Source organism: Fundulus heteroclitus, chromosome 13 (genome assembly GCF_011125445.2).
Source record: "Fundulus heteroclitus isolate FHET01 chromosome 13, MU-UCD_Fhet_4.1, whole genome shotgun sequence".
NCBI lineage: Eukaryota > Metazoa > Chordata > Actinopteri > Cyprinodontiformes > Fundulidae > Fundulus > Fundulus heteroclitus.
In genome coordinates, this window is record NC_046373.1 from 11,814,591 (window position 1) to 11,836,584 (window position 21,994).

Here is a 21,994-nt window from a genome sequence, read left to right on the forward strand (position 1 = left end):
CTGGTTGGACTCATCTTTTAAATGAACTGGACTCAATGTGATACAATTCTGCCCAGGTTTGAACAGTTTATGCATTGACGTTTTTGTGCCTGTCTCAATCTTGAAGTCCTTTTGATGCCATCGGGAATCATATTTTTGCACTTTCATTAATCTAAAATGTTCTAAAAAGTAACTAGTGTACAGTGCATGACAGTATTTTTTCAGGTTTGATCAGTCTAATTTCTTTTAGATTTGAACTAAAATCAATCAAATGAAATCCAGTCTCCTTAAAAAAAACGTTTTATAGTCTTTAGCATGAAACACGAACCTTGAGTCATGTACCAGCTTTGACGTAATCATCCAGCCGTGGTGTTTGTGCATTTTTCTGTACATTGGCTCTGCTGTGTACAACACAGTGAGTCAAAATATCAGATTGGACTGCTCTTCACTAATTGATGTCTCTGTTTCGTACCCCTGAGTTGCTATTTTGTCTCTTCCTTTGTCTCTTTGGCCTGTACACAATCTGTTTTATGGTGTTTTGTAATGAAATAATTGTGTGTTCTTGTAGTTAAGCATTTTCTTGAATCATAACGAGAAATACTCTTAATAATGTTCAGATTTCTGTGTTTGATTTAACCATACATCTCCATTTGGGCCAGTTGGCTCTTATGAAATATGCCAAATTAGATATGATTTACTGAAGGCCAAAACCACACTTCCTTATACAAGTATGTGAGCATATTATAGAAAATTATATACAATCATTCAAAATGTCCCCTATGATTGTTGGAGCCGATGCATGGTCGGTATGAACATCCTGAAAAATCGTGGCTCGGAGGAAAGCAGCCATAATTGCCAGGTATGAAATGGCAAACGGACAAAATTACTCAACTCAGCTACCCTATTTGACATTTCAGTCACAGCAGGTCAGACTAACACTACATCTGATCTATGAAATTTTGTTGAATGTACCTAGTATGCACAATGATAAATAAAGCATCTTATCTTTTGTGATGTACAAAATGGCAAACAAACAACTGAAAACCTGCTTGTAGCACGGCAGACAAATTCTTTTTTTTTTGCTGTTTTATTTGTTTTTCAGGTTAGTGACACCCAACACAGTGAGCAACATCGTCTCACAAAATCAAACTGCACGCAATCTGTATACAAAGAAGGTAATCGACTACATCAGTCAAAGTTTTCAATGATTTCATGTCAACATCATGCTACCCATAACATCACGCTGCCACCTTCATGCTTTTATTGTAAAACACTTTATTTTATCAGTTAAATGTTTTGTATGAATGCTGAACCAATTTTTAAACCCATATTTTCTTTTTACTCGATAAGTATGCATGCTGCTTTGAGACTCAGACAGGTGTTTTAGTGTTGAAGTCAATAAGCTTTCAAGTTATTTGTTTTATAGGGCAAGCGGTGTGTGTGTGAGAGAGAGAGAGACAGAGAAAGACAGATAGAGACAGAGAGAGAGAGAGAGATCAGGTATCACTTTGTTAGCGAGGGTGAGAATACTGCAAGCGACAGCGGCACTTGGGTCAAATGAGATGTGAGTCCGTGGGCTGCAGGTGTGACATCCTCTGGGTTTCCAGGGGTTTTAGGTTGCTACGCAGCTAATGGGAGTGAAACTTTGATGTACACGCACATGACAGTATCCACACTTAACGGAGAAAACAAATACCTCAGAGTGTGACACCATTAAACAGAGAGAAACACTGATACCAACAAAATGACTTGTGATTACTCATAAACAGCAAAGTAAATGTGAAAAAAAAATGAAAAAAGGAGCTGCCATCCTCATATCACAGATTGCTGGGTATCTACTTAGGCAGCATGTGTCATTCTGTGGTTCTAGTGGCTAGATGCTTTCTCTCTCTCCATCCAGAGAGTATTCCAGCTAATGTCGGTCTTCTTCTCAGTGGCCCTGACACCAGCCCGATCGATACCACGGAGCCCTCAATGATCACTCTCCCGCTGCTGCAACTGTCCTCGCTATAGAGAGCCTGAGATCAGCACAAAATGGATGTGGAGCATTTTGCCTTTTGAGAAACGGGTATACACAGAAAACACACACATTCAAAATAAAAAAAATAAAAAACCTGCCTAAAATCAGTGCATCACCAAAAATACAAAGCGAAAACCTGGATGTGCACACACACACACACACAATTTGAACCAGCCGAAAATAACCAGAATTAGCTATCACACATGTGCCTGTACATGGATTAATGTTGTCAACCTACTGAAAGTCATTTAATTCACAAGCAAAGCAAGGAGGGTTGTGTAATAGCTGCTTTTCAAATCAGAATTTTAAAATAGCATAAAAGATGTATGGAGTGTGGCTAGAAGGGAAATTGCCTCCCCCGGTCTTTGTCGTGTGTGGGTGGAAGTTTCTATGTGCTAAGTCGTATTTCATGTAATCCCTTAAAAGAGCAGCTATAATAGCTGGGAGATCTTAAACCTTTTGGAACAAAGATGTATTTAATTACTTTTGCATTTGCTCCATTTCAACATTTTTCTCTCCATGTGTACAGTAGTCTTACTAAATTGAATATTGCTGCTGTCCAATCATCATGAAATATGTTTAGCTGCTTACACAACATTCTGTATATAAAAGATTTTTTGCCACATTTAAAGCATATATTCTGACAATGTAACCAGGAACAATGAGTTTCTTGTAAACCCATTTCAGTAAGACAAATGCCTATTGCGTAACAAAGCCGAAGTTTTGTCTGTAAGCGCCCATCATGTCCTAAGAACGTCTCTGCTTCATACAACGTTGCAATGATTAGTGAATGTCTGCTATCTGAGTCTAGAAGGGGATGCGGGAGTGGTGGACAGGGCCTGAAAACAGTAGGGGGCTTGCAGAGCAGAGCCAGAAGAAAAAGGGTTTGGAAAGTAATGTTGATTCACAGGATGTTGAGCAAAAGAAAGACTCAGTCTGAGACAGTTGCACAGCTTTTAATAATTGTCTGAAGCTTGTTCCATTATTTTCAGACAAATAACTAAAACAGTACACATTGGACCCGTCCCAGATCCTACTATTTACGTATGTATGTTTTTTAGTCCTAACTTGTGTTGGCAGACAAAGCAGATTTTTAATGAATTAGAACTGAGTGCATAACAGACAAAACATAAGATTATTTAAAATAGGTTAAAATGTTAAATGTGAAAATATTTTATACACTGTATTTTTAATGTTTTGAGGTCATGATCTGAAATGGCCTTTTTTGTTATCAATACTTTTCTTGAGAAAAGATTAGAGCAGATGTTTCACAGGTACATCTGAAAGTTCACTAGTTGCATACAAATAATAAATAGTAAGACTTACTACAATATTTGTAAGAAGACAATAGTTCTCTCTTTGGCATTATTAAAGACAACCAATCGCAAAATGACCTGAGATGACCAAAACATCTTTAGCTCTGGATCTCAGTCATTGGACAGAAGCATGAATGTGACCATTTTTGTCTGTGGATAAATTTTTTTTAGATATATTTTATGCTTAAATTGTGTGTGTGTGTGTGTGTGTGTGTGTGTGTGTGTGTGTGTGTGTGTGTGTGTGTGTGTGTGTGTGTGTGTGTGTGTGTGTGTGTGTGTGTGTGTGTGTGTGTGTTTTGCTCAGATAAGAGTAAGATTCAATTATTATAAATAATATCAGTCAATGTTGGTGAGAAACCAGTTTGCTTTATATTACAACCTGACAAAGATGATCTCCTACAAAAAAGCGTGGTAGAGGGAAAACTTTACCAACACAGATAAGAGGAAACCCCAGAAATTGATTTATTAAGTATGCTCTAACGTCTTAGCACATCATCACAACTAATCTGGCCATGTAAAATGTGTCAAAAAGGAGTTGACTCTCACAAACATTAGGCAGATATCTGATCAGAAGCCATGGTCTCAGGATGCTTTACAATTCAAATTGCCATTTTGACCTTGAATAAAACCCATCTTAACTTAACAAGAAAAAAACTGAAAGATCATCAAGGTCTTTAATCAGATACTCTGTAGAAATAAGTACTACAACTTTATGTTTTAACATCATAGAGCAAAAAAAAATTTATATATTTTTCCTTGAATTGTGGTATTCATGGAAAATAAGGGGGACAATGTAACTTTTATGCAACTTGTGGCCTAATGATAAAAATGAATAGTAGTTTCACTGTCTTCTGATAATTGCATTCAGATATTTATGAAAACTGGCACATTTTTTTACCTCCTTGTTTAAAAAACGAGGTCAAGCCAATGTCACCTCAGATCAGCTTGTTTTCAGAAGTCACACTTCTGAGTGTGACTTCAATTCAATAAATGTACAGAGTGGAATGCCACATTTATCAATGTCTTTTCAAGCCTTTAAAGACTTTTAGAAAAGTCTGCTCTCTGAGAATACTCAGTGTTTGAACATTTATCCTACAACAAAAAACCAAAGGTTAGATTTAAATAGCATGCTGAAAATCCCCCCACAATGCTCCTATCCATTTATTTTTCTAAAACCGCATGCTTTTCTCCATTTGGCTATGATTTTCAGTGGAGCTATCTGTTTTCTTTTTCCATTGCCAGTTAAGAGTTTGAAGTACACACAAGTGACTTCCTAAAGTAGTGTTAACACCCTGCATGCCTTCTGGCTGCTGAACCTGGAAGCATCACGGCCTTGTGTGGGCAGTGCAAGGAATAAGGAGGTGACAAAAAAAAGACATCCAGTACACACTCAAACGGTGCAGAAAAAGATTTGACTGTGATATCGAGGATCAATCCCTAATGCAGGGAAGAGTATGCAGATCTGAATGACATCCCTCTACACTGCATAGCACTGCTCCATGCCTCTATTTGTCGTTACAGCATTTTCCCACGGCATAAAAAACATATGCTTATTAGCAGTAAATTACTAGATTCTCGCTTAAGTTGTTTTACACGCACCCTAATACGTACGTACCAAATAAACTTTGTGTGTTTTTCTATTGTAACGGCAGGTGCTCCAGTGGCTTCACATGCAGTGGAAACTGATTGCATCATTAATTTATCATGCTTATAGGTAACACAAATAAAAAAAAGCAAAAGCTTCAAGACTTACCGTAACTCCATTGAAGTTAGTTTCATTCATGACATCAAGCACCATTTTCCCCACTTCCCGATCATCCACAGTGAAGTTGTGATACATGTTTTGCCTTTGTTTGGTTCGGAGCAGTTCCATCACTCGGTTAAAGGTCTTTGCGATTACCCAGATCCCATCATAGGCGAAGCCGTGAAACTTGCTTGCCTCGACACCTTTCGGCCGAAGGTCCCTGTAATATTCCTCCTCATATTCCTTTGGGGTCTGAAAGGCAAGTAAATGAGGCAAGATAAAGCGGAGAAAACGTTCATTCATCTTTGTCATTTTTAACATCTCAGCAGTTGGAACCATTACAAAGGTATTTCAAAGGCATTTCAACTGCTAGAGCAAGGATTGATTAAAGAGCCGTGCTTTTTAATCGGTTTAAAATGAAACACTGATTTGACTGAATAAAATCCAAACTAAAACCACATCTCGGAAACAGGGTTGTCAAGTTTTTCTACAGAACTTTCAAAAGGCAAACACACTCAAAAGGTTCTCATTAACAGAAAAATGTTAGACTTCTTTCACAATTGAATATGATTAAAATGAAAAAAAAAAGAAGTATCAATGACTAAACTCTAAGGTATAACCAAACTGAGACATTTTAATTTTTAAATAATCTCTCACAATAAGTTTGGGAAACGACACTCAATCTCAAAGACTGCACTTCTTCCGTTTCATGGACACAATATATGGCTTTCCAGTTTATGGTTGGAGGATTTCCAGTTAATGGTCGGGGGCTGGGGTTTGGTTTAATTAAGGATTTAGGCGGATAATGTTCTCAAGTAGGCCTCATGAAGTATGGACCTTTGATGGTAATGGGGCCGATGGCAGCTGGGAGTGAAGAAGCCTCTCGCTTAGTTGGAAAAAGGTGGCTTGCCAGCTTTGGGCTGAGAATGAATTAATGCCACGGTGGGAAGAGTTTAAGTATCTCAGGGTCTTATTCACAAATGAAGACATGGGGAGCAAGAAATTAATGGCCAGATTGTGGCTGCATTATCAGTGATGTGGACATTGTACCAGTTGCTTGATAATAGCGAGGCGACTTGAAAGGCAAGTTTTTTTAATTTCCAAGTTGATCTGCGTTCCAAACCTCACCTGTGGCCATGAGCTGTAGGTAATGATTGAGAAAATGAGATCTAGAATACAAGCAGATAAAATAAACCAATTCCCAATCTAGTGGGACATTACCTTTGGGGATGGGGTGAGAGGTTTCTTTATTCTAGTCAAGCTTCAAAAGCAGCTAGTTTGGAGTTATTTGGGTGGCTGGAAAAGATGCCATGAACAAACCTTCCAAGAGAAATGGTCTTCGGGCATATCTCTCTGGAAGAAATCTCAGGATAGATTTAGGACTTTCTGGAGAGGATATATCTTATGGCTCGCTAGGGATTTCCTTCCTAGATAGAGTCAAGAGTTGGGGGGGAAGGAGGTCTGGGAATCTCATCTGAAGTCATTACCCTGGAACCTTGTCTCAGAGAATAGGTGGATAAATCAATTTGGGAAAAGGCTTTAGATTAACTAAACTTATCATAAAACATCTGTATGTGTAATCAAAAGAGTTTTACAGAATTTAAACCATATTTAGTCTTAATTCCAATCAAACCTCCCCCTATTTGGCACTACAATATCAGGCACTATCACGTCAGCCATGCGTAACTTCTAATTTCAATAAACACATTTGGATTGCATCAGCTGGTGTAACTCACCCTGCCAGAGATGCCCTTCACTGGCCGAGAACTGAGCGGCTCAAAGTCCACACTGATGTATCCTTCCATGGCTGTCAGCAGCTTCTTGGAGGTACAGTTGGTGTTGTTCGCCTGCTCCCACCAGTGTAGTTGATACCAGCCTGGGATGATCCACTGGTATTTGCTGCCATACATGTTCAAGTTGTATGCCTTGAAAAATTACAAAGCAAAGCAAAAAAAAAAAAACAGGCATTATAGATATTTTCAAAGTGTTGTGTCGACAGTGATTAAAGCAACAGAACGTTTCCTGTAAAATCTTGCTATAATCTTCAGGTATACACCAGAAAACTCACCAGAACACTCATCATAGATAGCCCAGATTAACTTACTTACTGTTACGTATGTAGCAATAAGCAGCATTAGCATCATAGTTTAATCACTGAGAAGTTTAAACTATAATGCAAAACATGTATTCATTTCCTTTGTGCCGTGATGCTTTGCCTTCTAATCTCGACATCTTCTAGCATGTTTAGCATGTCTAGCATTTCAACTGTTAGAGCAAGGATTGATTAAAGAGCCGTGCTTTTTAATCGGTTTAAAATGAAACACTAATTTGACTGAAAAAAATCCAAACTAAAAACACAACTGGAAAGCCTTTGAGAAGTTTAAAATCTTGCTATAATCTTCAGGTATACACCAGAAAACTCACCAGAACACTCATCATAGATAGCCCAGATTAACTTACTTACTGTTACGTATGTAGCAATAAGCAGCATTAGCATCATAGTTTAAACACTGAGAAGTTTAAACTATGATGCAAAACATGTATTCATTTCCTTTGTGCTGTGAAGCTTTGCCTTCTAATCTCGACATCTTCTAGCACGTTGCTTTCTCTAAAGAGCAGTTTCTCAAATCTTTGAAAAAAATGAGGTCTGGGCTGTTTTTGCTTCTTTAGTTGCTTAGCTTTGCTCAAAAAAAAAAACCAGACATAATGGTAACATGAGACACTCAGCAGATTTGAAACCATGAGAATGAGTTAAGACTTATCCTTTTCATTTCTTGTGACTCTTTATTATTTTTCTCATAAAAGTAGTTGACAACCCTCTATCATGACACCCTATCTATCGGCATTTCACCAACAAGCTGTGCCATTACTAAAGGTTACTGCCAGGAGGTGGTTAAAGATTTAAAAATACATTCACCCTGCATAGAATATAACAAACGCAATAAATACACGTTTGAGTCTGTAGGAAGTTGTGATGTACTGCCATCAAAGTGTACTGAGACCAGCCCCCTCCCACACATACACACACACACACACACATTTTGTCCCAGTATACTAATAAATATGAGATTGTGAATTATACCAATACATGAGAAACATGTCTCATGTTTACAGTAAATATGAACCATTTGTGTGCCTTGGTGACTTACACAACAGAAGACTTTAGAGGCCAAATGCTCATCAAACTGCCCAATGATAATTCTCACATCGTTGTCCTAAAGGGAACAAAACACATTAGAAATAATAATTTAAAACATTTTTGCTACAAAGACAGGTTTCAGTCATAGTACACTGGTTAAGCACCTCTCGTTTAACGTCTTTTCGTTTTGGTTTGTTTTAATTACATCTTCTGTCACTTTAAAGTGCTCTGGTGGGTTAAGTATACAACGAACATCAATTAAAGAGAACAACTCTTTTTAGTAAGTTTTGACCACATAAGATTAATGGGGAAAACATCGAAATATATAACAGGCTGGATGATCAAAGTGTCATATCAAAGCAGAGTTTACTAAAAACAGCAGCTGTGCGTGATGAGTCATAGCCAAAGGTTTTCCACTTGTGGTTTTACATTATTTATAATCATTTATCTCCATAATTCATACAGTTCTCAAATCCAGTGAAAAATCCAGTGATTTTTTTCATGGTTTAAGTACATGGGCACAAAATAGTCTAAAATAGGGGTGCGAACCGGCAAAGGAGCAAATTGACATGGATCCATATTGGGATGATTTTATGAAGCCAATATCAAAATTAAAACGTTGTGAAATAGAATGAAATAAGTTTCTTTTTCTATTTTTCCCTGTCCCTTTGGCAATCTCAGAGGATTTAAAGTTGGATTGATCTGAATGAGAAACCATTAGTCAAGAGAATGAAGCAACATCAAATTGTGCGCTTGATTAATAACAGAGGTGGTTTCAGAGCATGTAATTGCTCAAGCCAGGCTTCAGAACAGAAATTTGCTTTGGGATTCGGAGCACTACTTGGCCATGTGAATGACTTTGTAAATGATTTAGATTCCCCAGTGGAAATTCAGCTTGTTTCAAGTTGGCAAAAAAAAAAGGTCAGGCTCTGCCTTTTTAGCGAGCACATACTTATGTATAGCACATAAATATGCACACAAGTCTTGATCAGATGCAATCAAAATGCCTGCATATAATCCAAAATTGCACAAAAGTGAATCAAATGATACCGACATTGTTCTGATTAATACAAATCTGTACAAGGCTGCTAAGCTAACAGAGGTCTGTTACAGCGAGGGCTGTATTCAATCCCGAAAGTGCAGATGGTGACAAAGCTGAGGTTTTCACTATCTGACTAAACTCTGGGTGCTGAAATAAACAATCTATACTACAAAACCCTTAACTGGCTGATAATCCTAGTCCAATGTTTGCTAACAGATCTGAATCAGAGTTTGCCATCCCCATTACTATGATTAAAAAAAGAAAAATAACCATTCTTTAAAAATACTGTTAATAGAATCTTTCAGATTTCATCCGAGACTTAAAAAACAAGAGAATAAGATTAGGAAAAGTGAATGTAACTTGAAATTAAAATAAAAGAACATGTAGGAGCTGCAAATTCAGTGAACCTATGATACATTACTGCTAGTCTGGATGAAAGGAAACAATTACAAATACAGTTCATTAAGTTATCCTTTGGGCTGTGATCCACCATATGCCGAGCATCCTCAGTTCTGAGGGGGCGACCAATCACTGTCATCTTCATTTCAACACATCTCTGGCGCTTACTCACATCCAAACAAATGTCCAAATGTTTTCAAGGCGCGTGTTGCATATAAACAACTGCCTTATAAAGCAATTTACATGCAGGATTTGTCAAATTCGAGAAGACCAGGTAACAATTTCTGAAAATGTGCTTTTTGCACAAATTTGTGTATGTTTGTAGATGTGTGGGAAAGACATGTGCCGGTGGCGACTCAACAGTACTGCTTTCGCCTTAAGAAAAGGCACTTAACCCAAATGACTGCAGTGATAGCCAAGAGCCACAGGCTGAGTGAAAACCCTAGCCGTTCTGGTAACAAATAGAAAAGCATGTATAGTTGTAGGCAAGGGCACGAGTGAGTGTGTTGTGTTAGAGCATTACGGATAGACTCGGGCACTGAAGAGCCCCAAATTAGCCTCATTGCTCAAGCTTTTATGTAACTGTAACAATTACTGTTCTCAGAGAGGGTAGAGTTAAGGGCAGCAATGACTGCCTTATACTTGACAGGGTTATTTGTATCTTTATAATTGTGATTAATACGCGATAGTAAGCCGGGTAATATTTTACCTCTCGTGCACAATCAGGCACCTTTAAGGTTTATTAGCCACAAACACAAATGTTGTTATACCGATGGTCTTTTATGAGCTGGAGGAAAATTGCATTAAGGCTTTGTTGTTTCCACAAACAATACGACCCCCGTTTCAACACTATTACCATGGCAGGATGTGCAGAAAGGATCAAACATTTACCCTCCGAGGACGGAATTATGATCACAACATTAACATTGAGGATACTGCACAGTTCTGGCCAGAGACTATCAAGGTAGTTGCTCTTAAAAACAAAGCTGAGCTGAAATATCAGCACAAACCTGTAGAGGCGTGTATAACTAGAACACAGAGTCAATTGGTACTTTAAGCTCTTCAGGGCTCTCAGAGTGAGACTCTTGCTCTGGCTTTGCAGTACTTGGGGATTTAGAAGTGCTTTAGCATTTTCATTGGTATCAATAAAATACTTTATAAAATGGTTAGACTTATGATTGTTCAAGAGAGTACACCATTTATCCTGAGTTAATTCTAGGCGTCTAAAGAAACACCGGTATTTAGTGCAATGTGTGTTCAACACCTGGCCATACAGTACCTGAACAAAACATAATTAAAGCATTAGCAAGGTAAGGATTGATGCCTTTCTCCAAAATCATAATTACTTGGGAAATCATGAAAGGTGTATAGATCCGTCCAAAATGTCAAAAATGCTGCATGTTTGAAAAAAAGAATTGTTCAAAAGAAATTAACATTTTATCTAAGCTGGAAACAATCGTTTCCAGCTTAAGCCTTTCGTTCATTATTTCTGAGCGAAACTGAGCAAAAGTTTGCCTCTGATTTGCGCCATCAAAAACAACACAACCTTGTCAAGTTTATGATGAAAGGAAAAGTCAAACTGTGACAGATCACCAGTCCAGCAAGCGACTCTGCATCCACACACATTAAAAATAAGGATGCTCTTTCGAGGCAAGCTGCCCTAATAATAAATAAATAAATAATAATAATAATAATAATAATAAGATACTCTAGAATATAAATACTAGCAATGATATTTGACACTCAAACTTCTAATTTATAAACTAAAATTAAAAGTTAAATGTAGATTGTTTCGGTCTGAAATGTTGATTGAAAATTTTTTTTTTTCTTTTTTGATGTGTTTGCACATTGCAAGACAAATAAGAGGAAAAAAAAAGAAAAAACACAGACTGAAAAAAATATATAGAGCGTGGCTAGAATTCCCTGCAGAAGCTTTGCCTGTCTGCGTTTTGCATATTTCAGCCGGAACACTGCAGAGTGTGAGTGCTCTATTTGTGGATCACTCAGTGATGCTGAGGGCCTCCTATCCATCCTAACAGAAAAAAAACCTCATTATATTACGTTTTTGTGATGGAGACAGTATAGCACTGTTGTATGCTGAGTGGGAATCTGACTTTTAAAGTGTCAGAGGTTCACGCCCACTCCTTACAAATGCTCTGCAGAGATTCTGAGGCAACACCGTGATTTGCATATCTTGAGTTAGCACAAGTTGGTTGATGTCAGCTTAAAAAGTCATGCCTCAACATGCAGATTACATTTTTATTTTAGGAAAGACAGCTCATCTTCCTGTTTCCTCCATTCCACCGGCTCCTCGTTGCTTCTTCATGCGTCTTTTAACTTCCTCCATCCATTGTGCAACATGTCCACTTCCAAGGTATGTCACGAAAGGAGAAAAAAATCTGTTTCCAAGTCATTGCCTTTCTCATCAGGCGTGATGGTTTCTTGCTGTTGTATTTCCTAATGTTTGACACTGGCTAATAAAAGTATTCGCTTGAAAGCCACAGTAACTTACTCAGTTGTTACAGGTACAAAAATATTAAACATTAAAATACTGAGTTAGATACAAAGCCATCCTTATGAAGTCATGTAGCGTGAGCCAACCATTAGTGTGGATCTTTCATCGCCACAAACTCTTTGCTCTCATCCCAACTTTAGCTGACCGGCTAGATTTATCGTTTAGACAAAAGCAACTATGAGTTTTACCAAAATGAAACATCCTTCTCAAAATATTAAATTGCTCTTATGCGACATTCTTGCCTAGTGACATTCTGACTGTTCTGACATTTTAAACTGTTGTAAGGGTCTGTTTAGTTGAACGCCCTCTGCAGCTGCACTATTTTACAGCAGAACATACAATGGATCATAAAGGTTATTCTTCTTTTTCCTTTTAACTGAAACGTCTGCTAATTAACCTTTTTAAAGTTGAATGCAGAATATTAATTGTTTCAATATTCAGAATATGAAACTGGTTTGATGTTGCAGGATGGTTAGCAAAATAAGCTAAAAATGCTTACCAAACAAGCTGTTTACTGCAATTAAAGTAAGATGTGGTTAGAAATCTCCCATCTGTGAAGCTATGTGGCATCACAGATGAAGGAGGCCTTTACTTACCTTCAACTTTTTGACGTTGACACATGGATCATTGGAGAAACTTTCGGTATCTGCAATCTGAATGCCTGCCTTCTCCAGCTCATTGGTCAGATCATTCCTCACCTGTGAGAATAGAAAAGGAGGACAGTTCAAAATCTAAGATCATTGCACAGGATCAGTGCTGAGCCCTTATTATTTTTTTCATCCTGACCCCTTGCAAGTCCCGGAGGAAGCTGCCTGAAGTGACATATGGGGAGAAAGACGGAGGCTCCTGAGAGACATGGCTAGTCAGAGTTAGAAGCATAGGGCCTGTATAATGACTACGGTATGATGGATTGTTCATAATTTGTGGAATGTTGCTGTCTGCTTCCACAAAATGCAAATAAATAAATAAAATAGAAATAAATTAGAATGTCTACATCAGCTTTAGTTCACAGTCTACATCAGCTTTAGTTCACAAGTGGACCTAACAGTGGGAGTTCCTTCCACCAAATAAGCATTCTTTCAGCTGGAAACTGAATGATGGACCGTATTTGTAAAAATGTTTCCTTTATCAACGGCTTCACTCAATAATGCTCCCTGGGACTGTTTTTGTGTAGCTGTCAATAGAATATATACTTTCACATATCAAACAGATGAACAACAAGCAGGTTAGCAGAAATGAAATAAGTCACGTATCAACAGCTCTCATCAGTATGCAGAGCTCCTTCCAGGAAATGCTCCACAGATTCACCTGCTGTGTTCACACATTGTTTCACTCAATCATTGTTGATTTTTTTTTTTTTCAGGCCGGCTGGTGGAGAATTACAGCAAAAACGTCTGGCGGCAGATTTTGCAGACCTGTTTGTGCTTGCCAGTTGCAGTTTATCAGCAAACTTCAAGTCTATAGTTTTGGCTCCACTTTTCAAACAGCCGGTGGGCAGCTGCATAAAGCTAACTTTATAGCGCATTTATGCAATTTTTAGGCATAAATGACCTGCATGAGAGCAGGCACCTGCCGAGGAGATTAAACTAGTCAGAGTAACATCAGCTTGGAAGAGTATACATACACTTTGCACCTTTTTTTGCATATTGTCACATTAGCACAACAAGCTTTCTAATGTCTTTCTTATACCTGGTGAAGAATAGGTGTGGTAGGCTGGCGTGCTCAGGGGTAACGAGAAGTGTTAGAAATGCACCACAGAGTTTAGAATCCCAGTAAAACACACAGATATTTGTGTTTTATAATAAAAGGTGCGATGAGTATAAATAGTTTCACAAGCTGCTGTATCCAAATGAAATTCAGAAGATAGCAACTGAGGAGTTTTAACAGCAACGCCTCTACAGCTAAAGAAAAATACATGTTTTTCTAGCAGAGAAGTTATGCCCTGTAATCAGTCAGTGACTGCAAGAATGGAATTCAAATAGCATTAGATCTGTTTATTTAATCAACACAAGAGAAACAATGTGAGACAAGTACAAATTAAAGATTGTAAATGAACAAAAAATATCTTGTAACTTGTGGAATAATTTATGAAAAGCAAAATGTTGCTTTTTCATTGTTGTCCAAGATTCCTAATTCATGCATGTCCTCCAGTTGTCGTATTGATGGGTGCGGTCCCACAGAAGTCATCTAAGAAACTGCTGTTTTTAAACATTTTTGATCCACAATACTGAAGTTTGATTGGAAGAAATGCCGACGATAAACTATAAAACAACAAGCCCAGAGTACATTTAACCCAAGTGTGCAAAAAACTAAAAGCCACTTAGGAAAACCTCAACAGAAAAAGAAAACATATTTGTAATCTCATTTTAAATACTTGAAATACCACTTAATGTTTAATTTTCATTAATGTTTAATGTTTAATTTTCATTAATTTTTTAACTTATTTCATGGTATATAAATATGTAATGCAAATATTGTAGAGAGCAGAAATGCAGCCTGATATGCTGACCTTCTGTCTTCATTTTGTCACTACTAGTTAGAAAAGATGACTTGTATTTTTACCAGACAGACATAAAGATTGTCATTATTCTGGTTCGATTCCTCTAGATTGAAGAGGAGTCACATATTTTACATTGAGCTGTGAGCATTTTCTAGAAGACATATTTGGGGGTTCAAAGACTAAGGCATGAAAGAACAAATAAGAGCATTAAATTATCTTGGTGCATCTTCTTGTCGATCTACTGTATGTGGAGCCACCGTATGTCTATATTGAGGAATATAATCAGTGGAATGGAGGGTATTGTGATAAAGTAAGGAGGAGAATAAAGCAGGTGTCCCACTGGAGTCCCCTGAGGAATGAGGTGCTAATTTATCCGATTGCTAATTTAGCGATTGTAGTTCCTCACCAACAGCTACTGCACCTTGTTTTGTTCTACTTCTTGTGCACTAATTCTTTTGTGCACGTTCAAATATTTGGAGATTTTAACTAATAACAATAATATTCCATGCTAACAGGAAATCATGGCCATTACTTCACCCCTGGCAGAATTAGCAGCAGTGTAATTTACAGCAGTGGAAGAGTATTCAGACTTCATGTCTTCACCACAAAATTTCTCACTTCACCAGTGAGAAATTTAGTTTTCAGGCGCCAAAGAGATACTGGGTGAAACACTGGCACGCAGGAGCTGATCAGCTGAAGGATGATGCAGCCATCATTTAAGGAAATTACAAGGTTTTTAGACACTGTTAGCTGTTATTTGCTTGACATGCCTTTTATCCTTCACCTTTTCACTCAGTTACATCACAGAGATGTGAATGCTATTTGAAGACCTCTGTTGTGTTGTGCAGGAGCCTCACAGACTTTGTTCAACTGTGTCTTGAATCAGATTTCTCTGATTTCCTTAGGCCATGCCCTACGGCTATCATCAGTCTGCTCCAGCCCAGGAGCTTGGCACCCGGGACAGGCTGAAACATCAGAGGGTATTTGTTCTCAAATGTGCATGCCAAGCACAGTTGGCAATGGCAGCAGAACACAGCACAGCTAACGGATGAAGGTCCTACATGATTGCTCTACATTTATCTGTGTGCGGTACTTCACTAACATATTCGTGTCCTAAATTGCTCTGACTACATATTGGCTGGTGCAATGACTATTAAAAAAAAATATATATATATATATATATGCATGCAATGAGTTGCAAAAGTTTTTTTTTTTGTTTTTGTTTATCTTGTTAAAACACAAGTTTTGACAAAGTGGTGCTTAATTATGCAGGGGAATTAGGGTACGAGATCCAGTTCCTCAAGAGTTACCACATGTTCCTTGTCTGCCTCCCTGAATAATCCCCTCCTTATACAGCCTGTCCATTTAGCTGGACACAAAGATCCGAAAGTTTATTCACCTTCCTACGAGCTATATGGAGAGTGACAAAGGAGTGGTGAGATGAAGACCCAAGCAACATGTGAGAAACCAGTTTTAATAGCAGACCCATGTGTTTTGACTCAGTTTAGGTCAGCAGCCACGTCTTGATAGTTTTGCAGCTCTGCAATGATCTTTCTGTTTTCAGATAGTGGATGAGCTCCATGCGATATTTTGGGCTCATTTTCTAAGCTAATCTGCTTTAGATTTCTTCACAATTTAATTCTGCCATGTTTCTGGTGCCTTAGTTCACTACTGTTGTGACTCAGGTGACTTCTGGTGGCAGCTGCACTGGGTTGCACATAGGGGTATCAGAGTAAAGGGCTCTAATCATGAAAGAATACAACAGTTTTCAGATTTTAAATTATGAATATTTCAAAACCATACATGATATTCTTCCCACTTTACAAATATGCACTGCTTTGCGTTGGTCTTGCATATAAACTCCAGATAAGTCATAGAATTCTTTGACTACAACCTTCCTAACTTAATTACATTTAGTACCTCAAAAATTTTCGGAGCCTTAAAAAAATTAGGATTAATATCTTCTCTTAAACTGTTGAAGAAACATTTTCTGATAGGATCCTAATCTGTAATTTCTGAAGAAAAAATATCTTCCCTTTTCATACTCAACTCAGACATTCTTTTTGAAAAAATTAGATTATTTTATAAACATAATGACAGCTAACACCATGCCATCAGTATAATTACTAACGATGTTTGTAAATGTAGCAGTTTTCTGATGCCGAATATGTTTGCAGCTGTATCAGTATCAATAAGTCTGCCGAACCTCCTCTTTATTTTCCTCGTGGCTCTTGATGTCTATCAAAATTGCGTCCACTTTTGGTGCCCTGGAGAGATATCTAGTTCGCCCCGAACATCACTCACTCACTCACTCTTGTACAGATATCACCGCTACTGTAGAGCGCGCTGAGCTGAAACAACAGGAAGGTCAGATGGATCAATATAACCTGGTTTTGGTCTTGGGAAACAGTTTGTTTGGTGATATAGACAAGGTAAAACATCCTGTTGTGTTCTTATAAGTGTTGATCTGGTGCGCTTGGCTGAAGTTGAGCTAAAAGGAAAACATGCTTGGAGATGAGAGGAATGGCTGCTGGTCAGCCAAGTGTGCATTAAGGTGCACCGGAGGAACACACAGATGGTCAGAATATTCGAAAAAAGCCACATTCGAGCTTGCAGGAGTGCAGAAGAAAATGTCACCGTTAAAAAACACCAAGACGTGGATCTCGGCGAAATAAATTCGTATAAGTTTTATTTTGCATTTCTGCTTCGGAAAACAGAAGACAACAAGCGCATCTGTATTCTCCTGGATGCTTTACATAAACTGAGAGTCAGAGGGGACAGATGGATTAAAAGCTGGTTGAAGGGGAACAAATGTGCAGCTTTCCTGCCTAATAATAAACATCCACAGTTGGCTGGGGCAGCCTGGGAATCCTCGGCATCAAATACAGAGCAGAAATAATCCCACCTTCCCCCTGTGCAGGTGTTCATACACTGTACACATAGACAAAAGCAGATATCAAAATGCACAATCCCACTCCTACGAATTATGGACAAAATGAGCAGAGAAATTGCAACAAACACAGGAAGCACTTTTAAATAGGATGCAAATTATTCAAAAAGATAAAGCAAAAGCTTCTGAAAGACAGACAATGGAAACACAATGGAGTTTTAAGGTAGACCAGTTTAAGGAGTTACAATTTTAATACCACTGAGCATAACATCTACTCTCTGTGGCAACTGTATACTTGCCACACAAAAGTGTTGCTGGTTGCTAGAAAGGTGTCTCGCAGGACACTTCCCCATTTTTATAACTTTGTCATGTGTGGCATGAATGGCAGAAAGAGCAGCAGCATAATACGTGTGAGCGTATTATTCTTTCATTTATACAAACATGGCTGAAAATAAGGGATATCGATTGGAAAATTTTAAACTAACCTCAAACCCCCTTAAAATAATTCTTATAGGGTCAAACTGTGTATTAAAAGGGAATATTTTGTGCAAAATCCACTTCTTTGTATACTTGAAGTCCCTAGGAGTGGGGAAAAGTTGAATGTAGTCGGTCCAGGTGCTGCATAGATATCTTTATATTCTGTTTAGGTCATATTTTTCAAGCCGTTCAGTTCTCTCTATTCTCTATTATGTTTTTTTTTGTTTGTTTTGTTTTTAGCAACTCAACAAAGTATTTGTGTTTGATTTGGTACTCCAAGCTGAAGGATGCCGACGCTACAAGTGAATAAGTGAAAATGCTCGGTTGTTGGGTGTATTAACCCACAAAATTGGTTACACCGTCCCCCAGGATACTACAAAAATGGTCGAACAGGGTGGAGCAGAACGCTCTGCAACCTGGAGGGGAACAGGGTGTGAAGCGCCTCATTTTCATTTAAGAGACTACACCAAAACGAGCTTCCCTCAGGCTTATCACATAACATGGGTAAAAGAGAGGCTGTGGAGCTAAGAGCCCCAGTTCCACTGGCTGGTATAATGGCCGCGCACCGCACAGCTCCGCTTCGCTCACTTTTGAATGTTTAAGGAACATTTTTTTTTTTCCCTTACACCAGCCCCGGTTTTTGCGGCTCTGCTGAAGAGAAAGGTCAAATGGTGCTGGCTCAAGAAAAGTTTTGAGTGTAGGCTGCTCATCTCGGTGACTGGCCACGCCGGCAAGGAGAAATTAGAAGGTTTGCTCTTAGAAAGTCCAGAAAAACGGAAGAGCGAACAGAGTTGGTCAAACTGAAAAATATAATTGTATTGTTTTAAAACCATGAGCCATATATAAATATATATATATATATATATATATATATATATATATATATATATATATATATATATATATATATATATATATATATATAAATAAAAGACACTTTAGCTTTCTATACCCAGACACGCTGTATTGGATCTGTAGATTTATCAAGTCTTTCTCTCATTTCACACTGAAAGCTGTTCAAGTTTTGTCTCTGAAGTGTCCATCCATCCACATGATGCGGTACAAGGCAGCGGCTGTCTGCCTCTCCTTGCTGTCGGCCCGTCTTTCTGCATAAAGCACCAGTGGGGAGCAGCAGGGTACTTTCCGCAGAGTTGTCTCGCAGAAAGTAGCTCGAACTCGGTCAAACATAACGCTCCCTCTGCTGACACAGCACCCCGCTGCACGTACAAGCACGCACTCAAAGCCATGAAAATAATGCCACTGCCGTTGAAAATCTTTAAAGCTGCCAAGGTGTTCTCCTCGCTTCTGCCATGGATAAGGCAAAAACTAGGTGTCCCCGGCCCCGGGCAAAACAACGGTGTTCTCCGGGACCTCTGTCTGCTCTGCAGAGGCTTTATCGTGGGAAACGTCTGAAGCCCGCTCTCCTGGTTCAGCCAATGATTGAGCCCGAAAATCAAACCAACAAAAATAATTTCACTGTGGTTAAACATCAGTTTTATTAACCTGTTCTCATTTCCTTCTTTCAGGCCTTTCTAGGCCGGCCGAATCACTGAAGAGGGCGAAAGTAATCTGAGCAAAGTGGAGTTGAATAGGGCGTGCGAAAATGGGCGGGCCAGTGGAACCCCGCCTTTTAATTAGTATGAATTCAGGCCAAAATACCACAGCTGAAGGATTTCATTGTGAGAAGGAAGAACTGAAAAGCATGATATGTCCCCTTTAACGTTAAACATGATGAATATAATTAGTATCATTAGTTCTGTACAGTGGATGTAAATATCTTGTTTAAACTGATAAAGTAACTTATCAGAAACAGAACCCACTTTATTCTGCTGGTTTGTGGGTACAAAGAAGAAATTTGACTTGAGATTCCAATGCTCGCATCGTGAAAAAGACACAGGCAGACAAGTAACAGTAAGTGGACAGCAACTATAATCTGTAACAGAGAAAACATTAGCATGCTAGCAGAGTAAGAACAGGAGCAGTATGTACAGGGGATTTTAGTTTATTTTTCCCCTCAGTAGAATAGCTTGCCACCCTGACTGTAAAGTGTTCATCACAGTCACAACTTGGGGGTAGAAATTGGCTCTGTGTTGGCTCATTTTAGCCATCAGCGCTCTGCGACGCCGGCCCGAAGGTAAGAGTCTGAATAACCAGCCCATCCGCCTCCTGTCTGTATACAGACTGAGACTGGTGTCATCTGCAAACTCTGGGAGTTTCACGGATGGGTTGCAGATGTGCAGTCAATAGTAAACGGTGAGAAGAGGAGAGGGGAGAGGACGCATCCCTGGGGGGCGCCAGTGTTGATTGTTCTAGGTTGGGAGAAGATGCTATCCAGCCTCACCTGCTGCTGGCGGTCGGTCAGGAAGCTCGTTCTCCATTGACAGGCAGGGGGAAGCACTGTAAGCTGGGTGAACATCTGGTGGAGGATGTCAGGGTTGATTATGTTAAAGGCCAAGCTGAAGTCTAAAAACAGGATCCTGGGTTGAGGTGGCACAAGATGAAGTGTATGAAAGTGTATGTAATTTAAAAAAAAAAATGCTAGTGTACTGTTTTCTTACTGCTTTGCTGCAATGCATCACCATCTGAACTGCTGCGCTCCTCCAAAAGGCAGTACTGCCAGTCCGGCGCTTACACTGCATAGCATGACACATTTTTGCTCAAATTGGCTGCTCTCATGACCGTGCACTTCCTTTGCCGATGTCGTGAAGGACTAATTGTAGAGAGAGGTTCACGGAGCAATGTCCTTTTACTTATAAGGCATGACAATTCAGTCAACTTTTGAGAACGATGTCTGTGAAAAGCAGAGAAGGAAAGATTGTGCAATAGAGTGGGTGCTGAGACAGTAATTTCTGCTGCATTTATCAGCATCATAGTATAATTAAACACTCAAGCGAAGAGGGAGTCAGGCAGAGGATAGAGTTCTAATCCTGCTCTCAGGCAGGTCTGTCATCCCACTGACTGACTGATGATTGCTGCTCTGTTCCTGGGCGAGCCCTGTTTGTCTGGCAATTTCAATAATGTTGATTGCTGTGTGTCTGTGTTTTTAGAGGATGTGTGTTGTGTGAATAGGCGTTTTAATACTCTCAAATACCTGGCCCTTACTCATACACATCTATAGCTGCAATAAACCACAAATGCCCCATTAATGGAACATTAGCGTCCGTCTAGAAACACATGTGCACCAAAGTGTGTGCTTCATTGTGGCCTAAAAATAGAAGTGACGTGATGACTTTCACTTACAGGTTACATTCCCAGGGGACACCAGACTGTAGGTGTTTGTGTGGGACAAGCAAGCCACCGACTGAATCCTTAACAAGCGTTAAATAACATTAACCTTGGGAGCAGTCCCCCCTAGAGAGGAGTAGCAGGGGGACACAGGGTGAAAAAGAGAGGAGCAACGCTGTGCAAAAGTCTCGAGCCGCCCCAAATTTCTTTGAACATTTGCCACCAATGATCCGATTTTTTTTTGTAATCTATACAAGTGCTCTCGTTAATTATTTCTTCTTGATCTCTGAATGTCATTCATGATGTGTCCCTTAAACATTTGCTATTCATTTGCAGTCAAGTACTTGTAAATGTTTTTTTGTGATGTGGAGAAAATAAAAGACATCATGCCCTGATGAATACATGTTTTATGCTTGATTTTAGAAAAAGCTATTCCAATACAGATCCTGGCACATACAATATATCAAAACCTGGTAGCCTTAAAGTGTAGTAAAATAACACACTACATTTCTACACTACATTAAATGGTTTACCTTACTATTGGTATGACAGGTATGACATTCTGGATGCCACAGTATCCGTTTTTCTCCTGCGGCTGAGGCCTTGCTGATAAGTTTGCTTTAGGGCTAAGCGAATACTAAAATGCTCACTTTCTATTTTGATATTGCTTATTGATAATTGAGCTCTTGATATATTTTAGTAGGATTCCAGATATTTTTGTGGACAAACTGCAGAGAATAAGTTAATC

General features: G+C 38.8%; 1 protein-coding gene across 1 annotated transcript in view; it reads right to left on the minus strand.

The window, feature by feature from the left end:
- LOC105937545 (gamma-aminobutyric acid (GABA) B receptor, 2) overlaps positions 1-21,994 on the minus strand; it is a 204,806-nt gene that overhangs the window by 32,223 nt on the left and 150,589 nt on the right. Inside the window, exons 4-7 of the mRNA XM_036145868.1 lie at positions 12,751-12,852; positions 8,209-8,274; positions 6,796-6,984; positions 5,069-5,311 (exon numbers count right to left, since the gene is read on the minus strand). Coding sequence (XP_036001761.1) covers positions 5,069-5,311; positions 6,796-6,984; positions 8,209-8,274; positions 12,751-12,852 — 600 coding nt within the window. The remainder of the gene's footprint in view (positions 1-5,068; positions 5,312-6,795; positions 6,985-8,208; positions 8,275-12,750; positions 12,853-21,994) is intronic.